Below are 14850 nucleotides of genomic sequence, written 5' to 3' on the forward strand. Positions count from 1 at the left end.
ATTGTTAACTATAGACACAGTGTTGTATGGGAAAGATCTAGAACTTATTCATCTTGCATAATTGAGACTTTATGTCCCTTGATTAGAGACTTCCCATTTTCCACTCCTCTTCATTCCATTTTTCACTTCTCCTCATTCTATTTTTCTTTCTGATTCTCTGAGTTTGATTATTTTAGATACCTCATATAACTAGCTTATTTCACTTAGCATATATATTCTCAAGGTTAATCAGTGTTGTCACATATGCCAGGATATCCATCTTTTTAAAGGTAAAATAATATTCCATTGTGTCTATAAACCACATTTTCTTTACCCATTCATCTATCAATAAACATTTAGGTTGTTTTCATATCTTGGCTATTGTGAATAGTGCGGCAATAAACACTGGAATTCAATGTCTCTTTGAAATCCTGGTTTCAGTGCTTTTGAATAAATACTCCGAAGTGAGATTCCTGGATCATATGGTAGTTCTATTTTCAATTTTTAAAGGAATCTTGATAATGGCTGTAACATTTTGCATTCGTACCAACAGTGTACTTGGGTTCTAATTTCCCTACATCCTTAACAATTCTTGCTTTTTTTTTTTTTTTCTTGGTAATAGCCATTCTAACAGGTGTAAAGTAAGATGTCATTGTGGTTTTGATTTACATTTTTCTGATGACTAGTGACATTGAGCATCTTTTTATATTACTGTTGGTTTTCCATGTTTATTTTGAAGAAATGACCATTCAAGTTTTTAGCCCATATTTTAATTGGGTTGTTAGTTTTTTCACTGTTGAATTGTGAGTCTGCTATATATTTTAGAAATTAACCACTTATCTGATATAAGGTTAGCAAATATTTTCTCCCATTTCATTGTCTGTCTTTTCACTTTGTTGGTTATTTCCTTTGTTGTGCAAAAGCTTTTTAGTTTGTTATAGTTCCACTAGTCTATTTTTGCTTTTGCTTTGGGTATCATATCTATGAAATTCCATACTTTTTCTATGCCTTCATTTTGCAGATATATTATTATTAACATCTATGCCATAAATTAATTTTTATGGGGAAAAATACATACATAAATAACCTAATTTTTATTATTCATATTTAAACTATTGGGGCGGGGGCAAACATGTATTTTCCCCTTAGTATTAAGTAATGGATATCATATCATGTCATGTATATAAATTGATCTGTTGTTTTAAAGTATAGTACATTCATATAAGACCTCTTCATAATTTAAGATTAGGTATTTGACATATTTGTTCCAAGTTCTCTTTTCTAAATTGCTATTTTTTGAAAGTGTTTGATTATACATTTTCTTTACTGTATAGAAGTCTTTAATTTTTAGCTGTTTAAATTTATTAATATTTTCCTTAGCGGAGTTTAAGGTCTGAAGCATGCTTTAAAAAGCCTTCTGTAAGCAGTTCATTTTAGATTTCTACTATGTTACCAATTATCTCCTCTTAGGATGTGCTTCATTTTTGGACACAATTGGCCATATGTTTAACACGTATGGTCCTTACTTGCTAAACAGATGTGGGTTAATCTAGAAGAAAAACACACAAAAATAAAAAAATATAAATAAATAAGGTTGAAAAAATACAAAGAAAAATAATGAGTAGAAATTCATGACTAGAGTGAGGAAAGAAAAATACATAAGCACACGCACATCTGGAATACACATTGATGTGTGTAAGTTGTTAGGTAAACATTCAACTTTTTCTTTTTTTTCCAGATGACTATTCCCACTTGTCCTAAACCATTTGTTGGATAATCTATTGTTTCCACACCAATATAAAAATGACAGACATGTTTTTGAAACCAAGCTTATCAAGCAAGATATTTTCCCATCTAGCCCATCTAGCCCACTTCCTTCATCAATAAATAAGCCCTCACTGTATTTTTGAGGTTTTTCTTTACTTTATGCTTCAACCCTAATTGCATATGGGTGGTGGTTACGACTGCAGACCTCTTGGTGAATCCCTATTATCACCCCCTGAGGAGAAGAGAGGCCAGAGAAGAACTATTCAAGCTGTGAATCTCAGAAATCATGACTGGCAGTCCAGTGCCCTGAGTGTTGGCATAATGTATTTTGATTGGGCCGGTTTGCTCTAAGAATTTCTTATCTATAAAGTAAACTGAGTCAACGTGTTCAGAGAGATGGTAAAGAAGTCTGCATTTCCAACAGTATATGTAGACAGTAATTTCAGATACCTGTCACAATATCACACCATGATGACAGCTGTCCAATTTCCTTCCAAAAGCACTTGAGCAGCATTTATTTCATTCATATAACAGGAAATTTCTATCCACTCGCAGATAACAAGTGAGATTCAGTACAGTATGTTGACAAGAGAATGACTGAAAGGTAGGAGACCCAGATTCCTAGTCTCGACCTGACTCTTGTAGTAAGCAAGTATTCAAAGGATCAAGTCAATTTATTTGAGTATCACTTTTCTTCACCATCTATGGAAGATAGTTGGGCTATATGATCTCTTGATTTCCAGTTAAATGAAAGATGGTTATCCTATAATAACAGTTTCTCTGTTCATTTAAACCTTACTTACAAGCAAGTTAAGTCTTTGCTATATATGAAGAATTGTTCTAGTTGCTGATGAATAAGCTATTGTTATTGTGTTAAGAAGTTTATAAAAGGAAGCTAGATCTTTGGAAACATGGCAGAGTGAGAGATGTCCCCAGATCTCTCCCCTTGAAACAATAAGCTGAACATCTAAAACTCGACAAGAAACATCCAAACTGCACACCAGCACAGCATGTCTGAGCATGAGATTTGCACATAAGAGCTACTATAGGTCAGAACCCTGGGTATTGGACGGTGGACTGGGAGAAATAAAGAAGCTGCCTCTCACATTTGTTGCAGCTACCTGTAGGAGGAGGAAGAGGGGAAAAGGAGTGGCGAGTTCACTGAACAGCCCTGCCTGGAAATGCTGTGAGCTCCCTGTGTCATGGCAGGCCAACAGCAGGGCACAGTCATCAGGGCAGAAGGCAGAGAAGTGGGATGGCAGAAAAACAACAGTTGATTTTTACTGGCCGTGGTTGCAAAACCTAGGCTGAGCTGCAGCCCCCAACTCCCAACCAAGAGGGCCCCTCCCCCCATACCCTCTGAGACAGAACACCACGGAGCCCCAGGAGAATCTGAGCAAACGCTACTGAAACTATTGCTAAGCCTGACAGGGGCTGAAACTGAGGGTAGGGAGTGTAATTAAATATCTATCAGAAAATAAAAAGGCATTTTTAAGGCTTTAGATAAAACAGGGATATAAGAGGCTTAGACCAAAAGAAACCAAAAGAAAAGCACCTTCTTTGCAGCAGGCTAAAGAGAGACCTTTATATAATAAATCTTTTTTTCTGGAAAAAAAAGCAGAATACATTTCCATTAATGCCCAGGCAGAGAAACAGTCCATTAAATACCATGTGACAAGACATCTAGTTGACAAGGCATCTCAGAAAGGAGAAAAATCTCCAGAAAATAAGCTTATAGACATAAATATGCAATTTAAATGACAGAGAATTCAGGATGGTACTTCTGAAAAAACTTGGCAAATTCCGAAATGAGTCATATCAACAATTTCAGGAATTGAAAAAACACCTAAACGAGCAGAGCAAAGAGATTAAAACCCTCAAAAAGAACCAAAGAACTTCTGGAGATGAAGAACACACTACAAGAGTTGAAGAATGAAATAGCAAACTTGGGAAATAGAGTCGACTAAATGGAAGAAAGGATCAGTGATATCAAAGACAGAAATCTAGAAATAAAAGGAGTTTATTTTGAAGAAGGAGATGGAATAGAACAGATCAATGAGATGTGAATTTAGAACATGCTAGTTTCCCGATTCCAAATTGGAATACAGGTTCTGTGATGTACCAGAGCTCCTCTGTAAGGCTTATTCTAATGAACTTGGTCAATGTTAAAGATTCTTTCTGGGTTTGTGTGGGAATAATACACTGAATATAGTTTGTAGTTCATAAATCCCTTTTTCCAATGAAGGCAGTTAGTGTTAATGCAGATTTTTTGTTTTTTACAAGATCTTTACTTAAGACTAACCTCTAATATTTGAAACTCTGCCCCAGTTACTAACCTAAAATCTATCAAAGCAGCAGAGGTTTTGTGACCCCTAACTGATGTTACCTTTCTTCCTATTTAGACTAGTATAACTCTTAAATCTGCTTGTTTCTTTTTTTAGAATAAATTATCATCCTAGTAATTCACAAATGCTATATACAAGACATGATTAAAAATTTTGGAATTAATTACTTCAGAAAGATGTTTTAACTGGGAGGAAAGAAAGTGGAGGAAGAAACATTTTAGGTCAGAAAACTTTTTACTAAAGTTCAAGGTAAGAAAACACCCAACATCCTGTTGGAGATAAGTGGGAAAGAAGGATCATTTGGAACTTTGAAAGTTGGAAAGTAATTAACGGAATAACATGGTTAATGGAGACCCATTCAAAGTTGCCAAGCTAGAGAGTGACAGGGTGAAAACAGAAATAAAGTATGATGAACTTATTTGGCGGGGGGTGGGGGGGGCAGGCGGGGGGGCGGTTATTGTAGAACTGGTTAGACTCTGAGGAAGAGTTTTTAAGATCTCACTTTCTGGCATACAGTGAATAAAGTGTGGGCCAAGACAAGAACTGATTCATTAGTATATGGTGTAGTAAATGATAAGTCTTGGCACTAATCTCAGTGGTCATTGTACACAGTCTCCATGCTATACATTTATATTTTTATGGGTCTAAAAATAATGTCTACATTTAATTTCTGTCTGGAAATAATAAAGAGGGGTTTAAGAAGGCCTAGCCTAGACATTTTCAAAGAGTGAAAATAAGTGAGCAAAATTATATTTATACTAAAATATAATTTTTTCCATTCACTCTATAGTGTAATAGCCTCTTGAGGCAACTTCCAAAAAGAATGATGTTTTATATGCTTTCTGTAGTGGCCGAGAGGTGAGTACCATGGTCTTTAAGGCAGAGCAATAAATATAACTCTGGTAATTCATTGTACATCTAAAGTCAGGGAATACTTCAATAAATCGGGGTAACTAAAAGGACACAGTACCTGGTAAAGGAGAAGCTTTTAAACTTTGGTCAAACACACACACAAAATCTAATGATAAAAGGCATATATATTACAGTTTTCTTTCTTCAGTTTCTCAACTAGATTCTCTTAGTGAAGTTTTCCAAAAGATTTGGACCATACATTCAATTCAGATATTATTAGAGATCATCATAATTTAAATCTCTTTACTGGCTTACACCAAATTATCTCAACTTCCAGTCTAAAATTAATGGTTTTGTGGTGCTGTTAATATACACTAACTAACTCAAAATAAAAACTCTACTAAGAGCAAGTATGTTCCAGCATGTGGCTTACACAGTGAGAGATTCCTTAAAAGTTTGGGGTTGATGATGAACCCAAACCAGTGTACAGGAGTTCCACATTAAGTCATAATTGGCTTTGTGTCGGGAGAGTATATGTCAATTGGTAAAATCAGGCACAGAGGAGAGTAAGAGTTTTTTATACTAACAACATAGCAATTGATCACTTGATTGTTACTTGAAACAGTAGAACCTTAGAGAGGATTTTATTAATTCCAGAATAGAGGCATGATCTTGCCTTGATAGCCATCTTAGAGAAAATGTCTACAACAGACCTGATGGAGAATCTCAGAGAAGAACTGACATGTTTCATCTGCTTGGACTATTTCACCAGCCCAGTAACCACTGACTGTGGGCACAGCTTTTGTCTGATGTGTCTCCTGAGGAGCTGGGAGAAACATAACACTCCTTTATCTTGTCCTGAGTGCTGGAGGACCTTGGAGGTCCCTCATTTCCAGCCCAACGAGCGTTTGGGGAGGCTGGCTGGCATCGGCAAGCAACTCAGATCCCAGGTGCTACAGAATGAGGGCAAACAAGGCCCCTGTGAGAGAATGCTGGCAGCCGCTAATGTGTCCCCGGATGATGAGCAGGGTGTCAACGCTTTCTCAACCCAGTGCCATGGATTAAACAGAGTATATCTCTCGAGTGAGGCTGAGGAGCATCACAAAGTAAGATCAGCTTCTCAATATAAATCTCAGAACACAAATCAGTTTCATCACTTAACCCATAATATTGTTGATCGGTGATAGTTGTAGGTACTGATCTCCAGGCACCAGATCACACACTTGGCATGGATCTTGCTTTACCCCTTCTTTTAGAGTCATCTTGTTGCTATTAGTCCTCAAGTCCCCTTTACAACCTGATGCTCATTTGCCACAGAATGTTTGTTTCTATTTCAGGAGAAACTCCAGAAAATCCTAAATCTTTTGCGTAAAAAGAAAAAGGAAACTCAGGTTATATTAACCCATGAGAAGGAGAGAGTAATATTGTGTAAGGTCAGTAACTATCTTACTTTTGCATATCGTATATGATTCTATGAAAGGGGTACTAAAGTGATACTTAGTAAAATACGAGAGAAAAAAGACAGATTTTTTCAGTCACAGTCCTACCATATGCAGTACTCTGGTTTGGGCTGCTTACCTCTGCTTGTCCACTTTGGACTCCCAAGACTCAGCTCAGCTTCCCCATCCCCAGGCCAACTTATTTTTCTCCTTTTTGGTGCACCTATACACCTTAGTGCCACCTCTATTTTGGCGGTGATGATCATTATTTAAAATACAAGTTATACTTATAGACATAAAACATAGGATGAAAATTTTTTTAAAAAAAGGATATCTCAAATGCTTTGGGGCTGGCCAGGGTGGGGTGGGAGGCGGGGGGTGGAGGAGGTGGAGAGTGCAAATAAAAAAATAATAAAGAGAAAGAAATAAAGGCAAAATAGTGGTTTGGATTAGTATACCTGAATGAGAGCTCGAGGTTAGTCACAGATTTGAATTTAAGCTGTTTAGCAAAGCAAACTCATACATGTTTAAATATTTTAAAAATATTCATGTATCTGATTCTTTCAGTAAACTTTGAGGTCTTAAAAGGTACATTTGTAAGGTACGTTGCTCTTTCTAGTATGTGATTCAATGCCTACATTTACTGAAAAAACATTGTTGAATAAATGAACAGATACTTTTTTTTCATAATTTTTGTCATTTTATTTTGGTTATATTTTACTATGGTACTGATCACCACCTGTAATATATTTTTTGTTTATTTTTGGGTTTTCCCACTAGAATGACAACCTCCTGGGAACAGAAAGTTTGGCTTTTTTTATTATTGTATCTATATGACACACACCTAAAAAATAAAATTATCCACCCAGCTAGTCAATAGAATATATATGTTATGTGTCAAGTTTCAAGAATTATCACAGTGAAAGTCTAAGACTTTATAAATATTAAAATCTACATAGGCATTTCTGTTACTAACTTTATTATATTGTGTGTGTGTGTATGTGTAATGGCAGGAAGAGACAAAGACTTGTAAACAGGTGGTTGCATCAGAATATGTAAAAATGCACCAGTTCCTGAAGGAGGAGGAGCAGCTGCAGCTCCAGTTACTGGAAAAGGAGGAAAGAGAGAACCTGAAGAAACTAAGGGACAACGAGATCGAGCTGACCCAGCAAATAAGAAACCTAAGTAAAATGATCGGACAGATAGAGTCCATGTGCCAGAACTTGATTATAGAATCTTTTGAGGTAAGAATATTGGAAAAATTAATTGAAAATATGTAGTATATTAATATTTCAAGTTATATAAAATAGATTTTTATTTATTTACCTAAAAAACTAAGTGATGGTCCCAAAGTAGTTTTTCTAAAGAAATTACATTCTGTATAGTATAAATAAAGTTTTGAAAAGGTGGAGAGAAAAAAAGAGGAATGCCTATCCAAACCAAGCTTAATGTTGTCTCCAATTTCCTCTGTACCCGCCTCTCTGCAACCTCAGCTTTGTCAAACATTTTAAGTTTAGTAGGCATTGACTTGGCTGGGCACATTAAATATCATCTTTGCAGAAACCTGATGAAGTTAAATACTATTATGATATGTACTATAGGGATTGTTATCTACAAAATGGGTTTTTTAGTAATGTTCATTTAATAACTCAGACCTAGGGAAGTTAGGTGCCTGTCATAGCTGTAGGTGGTAGAACCCAGGAATCTGTGTGCTGAGCCCACGTTCCTCACCATCTTTGCTCTATTGCCATCATAGGCTACTACTGCATTCTCCAGACCTTCTCAAACTGTATACGCCAACTCTAGCTCCTCTCTCCTGGACTGGTTCCACAGAATGCTACTGTTTAACTTTGTGCCTTTCCTACAACCCACTCCAACTGTACACAGATTTAGTCTCAGCTCTCACTGGCTAATTTCTTGGTTATCTAGTTATCTCTGACTCCCTGAAACATTGGATAATGAAGCCAATAGTCTGGCTCCTTTGTCAGTTACAGGTTCTCTGGACAAAGTAAAGTTATGAGAAAAAAAAAAAAGACAAAGTAGTCTCTAGTCATTTGAAAAACATCTCATGTTCACAATAACTCACCCTAGAAGAAGCAGGGAATTATTTTCTACCATATGCTCTCCCATTCAAGGTATTCTAGAACCATGAGAAGCAGATTCTGTGATATTTTTTCAAAGGACTATATCCAACATAAATTAGTCTTCACTAGTGATCAAAGGGCACAAATACTAACCTTCTTTCTTTTATACCCTTAGGATGTCAAAGAAACACTGAAAAGGTAGGTTTTCATTCCGTGTTTAGTTATGTCAGATACAGGGATGTGGTACTAATGAAATAGGTTGGGGACAGATTGAGGATGAGAGCGTCTGTGCCGCTGGGACAAGATGGACTGGGCTTTCAAGTTGGAGCAGGTCATGTGGTCTGTGCAGAGGAGACAGTGTGACTGTCTCTGCCCTCTTGTAGGAGTGAGGCGCTCTTGCTTCGGTGTCCAGAGGCCACCACCACAGAACTGAGTCTGTGCCGCATCACCGGAATGAGGGAGATGCTAAGAAAATTCAGCAGTAAGTCAGTCTGATTTGTCAAACCTCCAGCAGTTCCGAGTTAACTTCAGTATATATCAAGGGATGCAAAACTGAGCCCTTAGGCAGCTTTTTCTAACAGAATATTTACCATCTGGGCACCAGGCTCTCAGTGAAGGCATTCTGAGCCAGCAGAAAACACCAGGGAAGGCTGGGCCACAGACCATCTCTGTGATGGAGCAGACAGAAGCAGTGTGGCTGGATTGATGCTTGTCTGGCTTTGTGTTCTAAGGAGTCCTGGTCCTTCTTTGGTTTGTTTGTTTTCATTGTTCTGCTTTGTCCATCCTACCCCCTTGCACATATACGCACACACCTCCTCAGGGGTTTCTACATTTCTACTTTAATTTTTATCAGGATAAAAGTGACAAACTCTTAAGTCCCAGTTCAGGAGCATTCAAAGAACTGCCTTTTAGAATACTCCAGATTTTTAAGCTGGTTAAGAACAAAGTAGGTCAGCATTAATTATTAACTTTTATCTTGACAATCTGACTTCAGAGGAAGGTCTAATAAGTTTTGGACTCAACAGATATTTGATAAGTGTCTAGTATGTGCCTGACATTATGCTGTTAGGCTCTGAGCATACTTACAATGACAAATAAGACAAACTTGCCTTTGCTTTTATAGAATTTCAGTGAAATTAGGGAGACAGATGTAAATCATAGAAAATTAGTGATGATCGGGATTTGATCTATAAATAAACATCTAAAATTGTATGATAGGAGTATCTAATCTTATTTGAAGAGTCTGTGAAAGTTGGAGTTCTCTTCTGTGATCTCTTTTCAGGAGGATGGGAAAAAGGGTCTCACTGATTCATAATGCACTTCATCAAAGGGTCACTGGTGGTTGCACTAACACATGTGAAGCCTCGTGCAAGTGTGACATAATGACAAATGCTGGTTAGAAATTGCTATTCAAGCACTCAGTAATTTTGTAATCTTGGTCCAGTTTCTTAACTTTTATGAACATCATTTTTCTCTTTAATAAAAACAAGAAAAAAAAATACTTGGGAAAGATAGAGCGCAGTGCTTGGTGTCTAAGTAGGAGCTTGGCAAATGATAACAGCCTCTATTTCTCTCCCACCTAAACTGCAGAACCAGAACCAACCTCGGCCAATGTGAATATAGATGCCAAAGGGTACACCTTATGAGGATAAGGAGCTCTGAGTCCTAAAACTGTCTTGTGAGCAGAACAACTTCCATTCCATTACCAGAGGTTCCTCTCTCCTTCTCAGACAGGCTATCACTCATGATTCTCTTCTATTTCCTTTCAGAGATTTACTCTCTGTTTTGCGAAACAATTAGAGAAGGGCTAGGAGATGCTGTTCCTAACACAACAAACATCCCCACTATGCTCACCTAAATTATATTTTTAAAATAGGAGTAAATACTAAGAATTTAATGTATAAACATATATAAGAGGGTTTTAAAGAATGCAAAGAGAGATTCATATTTTTCTTTTCTTGTAGCAGATATAACTCTGGATCCAGCCACAGCGAATGTCTATCTTGTCTTATCTGAGGATCTGAAGAGTGTGAGATATGGAGGCATCCGACAGCAGTTACCTGATAATCCAGAAAGATTTGACCAGTCTGCAACTGTGTTGGGTGCTCAGAGCTTCACCTGTGGGAGACATTACTGGGAGGTGGAAGTGGGGTGCAAGACTGAGTGGGAAGTGGGCATCTGTAAGGACTCTGTGAGCAGAAAGGGAAATCTCCCAAAGCCACCTGGGGACCTCTTCTCACTTATAGGCTTAAAAATTGGAGATGATTATAGTCTTTGGGTCTCATCACCTTTAAAAGGTCAACATGTCAGAGAGCCTGTGCATAAGGTTGGTGTGTTCTTAGACTATGAGTCTGGACATATAGCATTCTACAACGTGATAGAAGAATCCCTCATCTACAGCTTCCCTCCAGTCTCTTTCCAAGAGGCTCTCAGGCCTATCTTTTCTCCTTGCCTCCCAAACGAAGGGACAAACACAGGGCCTCTCACCATCTGCTCACTGAATAGCCACGTCTGGGGGAGATGCCCCTGAGCCTTTCTTGAGGATGAGGTCTAAGAACAATAGATGACTATTAATTAAGATGATTAATGTGTTGACAGTATTAACATCGGGTGATCTGAAAGAAAAGCCCCTTGAAGACTTTCCATTAACTTGAGCCCACAATGAACAACTAAATTGGACAATCAACTTTTAATACCAATAGGAGAAAGCTGATCATATCCTGTGTCTTTAACCAAATTCATGTATAGACTGTTCCATGTATGTGCTGATCACTAAAAATATAGAGTTAGAACTAGCCCCTATTACCCCAAATGCCACTGTCATAAGCCAGTTTTATAAATATATGCCATTTTTTCAAGTGTGTTTACTTCTTCGACTCTAAAAACCTGCTGTTTGAATGTATTTTTGTCCCAGGTGCAGAGCTCTGCATGCTGGGGCAATCGTAATCCCTCCAGTGGGACAAATGCATGGTTTCTCCTGTCCAGGATTGGTGAGAGGGTCTCATGACCGAGCCTTCTCTGAAAGGTCACCTTTCTTTTCAACCCATGGGGCCTGGAGCGTTTGTACTCGGGAAGGCTTAAGTGTTCACAACGCTGCAAATATATCAATGAATATCATATATTATTCATGTTGCCATAATCACAAGAAGCTAGGTCTTTCTGTTAATATATTCAAATATGACAGAGCAAAGTCTCTGTTCAATATCAAGGTTGTGGGTGCCAAATGACCTTATCGAATTTTATATAAGGTTATTTTCTGCATTTTTGTATTTGCTATGAGAAGAAGGCTTTTAATCTCTGGAAGGCCAATTCAAGCCTACTCGCTGTTTGTGAGGAAGCAGGGGGAGTCTTAGCGGAGCTTCTTTAGGTTGGTCGAGGACCACCTTCTGTTGGAGATCTGCACTTATGCCACCATTCTCAGTATGCCATCCCTCAGGGTGTTTTTTTTTTTTTTTAAATTAATTAATTTATTTTTATTTTTTATTTTATATTTTTATTTTCTTCTTCTTCTCAATTGCTGAATGTCACCAGTCACAAAGGGTACCCTTTTACCGCCTCTTATGACTTAAAGTAGTCATGTTTTCAGTCTCAGTCTGAGTATCAGTGTTTTCACTCTCAAACAAGAAAACTGATAGGATTTAATCCATACATGACAGCATAATCATTAAGAAAAAGTTCATAAATATTTGTCTGTAAATTAGAGACTAAGTTGGGGGAAAATTGATCATTGAACTTGTTGATCATCTTCGAAAACCACAGGAAGTCAGGAAGTAAGTTTATTTTAGGGTTTGTGCTCACTCTTCTTGTGTCCTCAAAGGCAAGGGAGCAGATATGAACTAGACTTTGAATCTCAGATAATGTCCTCCTTCACTCTTTGTTTTCTCTATTTGTATTTTTACCCTGACATCATGTAGACTTAGAGAACTCTGGAGGAGAACTAATCAAATCTTTAGATAATTTGTGTCTGTTTCCCATTTTTTAAATTTTATTAAATGTTCTTTCTTGATTTATTACCTCGAAAGGCTAAGAACAAATCATAAACAGCAAACACCAAGCATATTTAAATATGTCTTCTTCAATTACCAAAAAAACCCTATTTCAAAAAATAATATTGTAATTTAGTGTGCATCACATTTAATTGTAGTATAATCTAGGTGATAGCTCCTTTTATTTATCTTTTTTCAAATGGACTGATATTGTCAAAGAAAAAAGTTTCTTTTTTTTCCTCTGGTAAAATCATCTTGAGTGGATCCTGGCTGCACCATTTTCTACACTGGGCCTGCCAATGACTGGCTATGTAGGGAAGATTGAATTTACACTATTCATACTCTTCTAAGTTTGCATAAACAATTATGAAAAAGTTGCAAGAATAATTTCATCCAAGATTTCTAGATAAACTCCAAGCCAAGCAGATATGATGGTGGGATGGGAGTGACAGTGACAGGAATGAAAAAGTGCTTTCTTGCTTGGCAAATTTATCCCCTTGCACTATTCAGGGGCCTGTGTGTCTCTGCTTCAGACCTTGAACATTTGTTAGTTATTTTTTCAAATGTGAATGATGTCCTAGATAGAATCTGCCACCGTTGCTCAAGCTACCACTTCCTTCCCATTAACTCATCCTCTCCTTCCCAAATCTTCCACTTTTATTCTATTTATACATTTATTATATTATATTATATTATATTAATTATATTATATTATATTATATTATGTTATATTATAATATAATATATTATATTATGTTATATTATGTTATATTATAATATATTATATTATATTATATTATGTTATATTATAATATAATATATTATATTATGTTATATTATAATATAATATATTATATTATATTATGTTATATTATAATATTATATTGTATTTATTATATTAGAATTCTATTTATTATATTAATCTTATATTATTATATTATATTATTTTTATTTTATTTTATATTTATATATATTTTCCAATATAGCTGGAAAATATATATAAATATAGATTGACACATATTAGTTTCAGGTGTACAACACAGTGATTAGACATTTATATAATTTACGAAGAGATTAGCCCATTAATCCAGTACCCGTCTTGACATCATAGTTATTACAATATTACTTACTATATTCCCAGTGCTATGCTATACATACCCATGACTATTTTGTAACTACTAATTGTATCTTTTAATTCCCTTTCCTGCTTCACTCATCATGTTCCTCACCAAAAAGCAACCATTAAAATGCTCTTTGTATCTATGAGCTTGTTTCTGTTTTATTTGTTTGTTTACCCTGTTCTCTAGATTTCACATATAAATGTAATCATATGACATTTGTCTTTCTCTGTCTGACTTCACTCAGCACAATACTCTATAGGTCCATCCATGTTGTTGCAGATGGCAAGATTTCATTCTTTTTTGTGGCTGAGTAATATTCTGTTGTAGGTATGTACCACCTCTTCTTTATCCATTCATCAATTGATGGGCACCCAGGTTGCCTCCGTATCTCAGCTATTATAAATAATGTTGTAATGAAAATATGGATGCACATGTTCCTTCGAAGTAATGTTTAGGGTATCCTGGAAATGAAATTAATGAGTCCTTCTTTGTTTCTTGTTATAGTCTTTGTTTTAAAGTCTATTTTGTCTGGTATAAGTATTACTAACCCAGCTTTTTTTTTTTTTTTCCATGAAATATCTTTTTGCAGCCTTTTATTTTCAGTCTGTGTGTGTCTTTCAATCTGAAGCGAATCTCATCTAGGCAGCATATGTAAGGGTTTTCTTTTCTTATCCATTCAACCACCCTACACATGAGTGTGGGACCAGCCTGTTCCCTATCACTGCCCCTCCTATCAGTCTTGACCTGGCTTCTTCTGAATGTCCTTAGTTACAGGTAGACTTCAGGTGATTCTCAATGATGGTTGTTCTATTGTTCAGTTGTAATTGTGATGTGGTCGTGAGAGGAGACAATCACATATTATTTATCTACTCCAACATCTTGACCAGAATTTTATCATTTTTCTTGAGTGGACAATTTCCCTAAGAGTTAGCAAGTCACAAGTAGCCTCTCATAGTGGACATTATTTCCAAAATAGAATCAAGAAACATAGCTGTTTCCTTCTCTACCTCTACAAAATTGGCTAGAAAAGAGGGGATATGTCTAATCCTGAGAGTAAAAGACATGAAGAGTGATCTTCCACACAACTGCAGCTCGATTACTTTGTTTTTAAAATGGTCTTTGTTTGTCTTAAAGTACCTTAAAAATAAAATATTATACATATCTTTTCCTTAAATCTGATTTACCAGTAAAACTTCCTTAACTCTTCAGATGAGATCTTTAGCCTCCTGCTCTAATTATTCCTTTCCCCCCACCTACGACATAACTTAGATGCATTA

General features: G+C 36.3%; 1 protein-coding gene across 1 annotated transcript; it reads left to right on the forward strand.

Annotated features, from left to right (window-relative positions):
• Nucleotides 1-5641: 5641 nt before the first annotated feature.
• Nucleotides 5642-10996, forward strand: TRIML1 (tripartite motif family like 1). Its single transcript, XM_011365276.1, has 6 exons — nt 5642-6049; nt 6281-6376; nt 7396-7626; nt 8642-8664; nt 8850-8947; nt 10431-10996. Exons 1-6 carry the CDS (start codon nt 5642-5644, stop codon nt 10994-10996), a joined length of 1422 nt encoding a protein of 473 aa, XP_011363578.1.
• Nucleotides 10997-14850: the final 3854 nt, after the last annotated feature.

Source organism: Pteropus vampyrus, unplaced genomic scaffold (genome assembly GCF_000151845.1).
Source record: "Pteropus vampyrus isolate Shadow unplaced genomic scaffold, Pvam_2.0 Scaffold108, whole genome shotgun sequence".
Classification (NCBI taxonomy): Eukaryota; Metazoa; Chordata; class Mammalia; order Chiroptera; family Pteropodidae; genus Pteropus; species Pteropus vampyrus.

What these genes read in the sequence shown, in the direction of transcription:
- TRIML1 (XM_011365276.1), top strand. Translation starts at nt 5,642, where the DNA reads ATGTCTACAACAGACCTGATGGAGAATCTCAGAGAAGAACTGACATGT. An exon ending in AGAGAGTAATATTGTGTAAG is followed by an intron (nt 6,377 to 7,395) that starts GTCAGTAACTAT and finishes GTGTAATGGCAG; the next exon opens with GAAGAGACAAAGACTTGTAA. An exon ending in GATGCTAAGAAAATTCAGCA is followed by an intron (nt 8,948 to 10,430) that starts GTAAGTCAGTCT and finishes CTTTTCTTGTAG; the next exon opens with CAGATATAACTCTGGATCCA.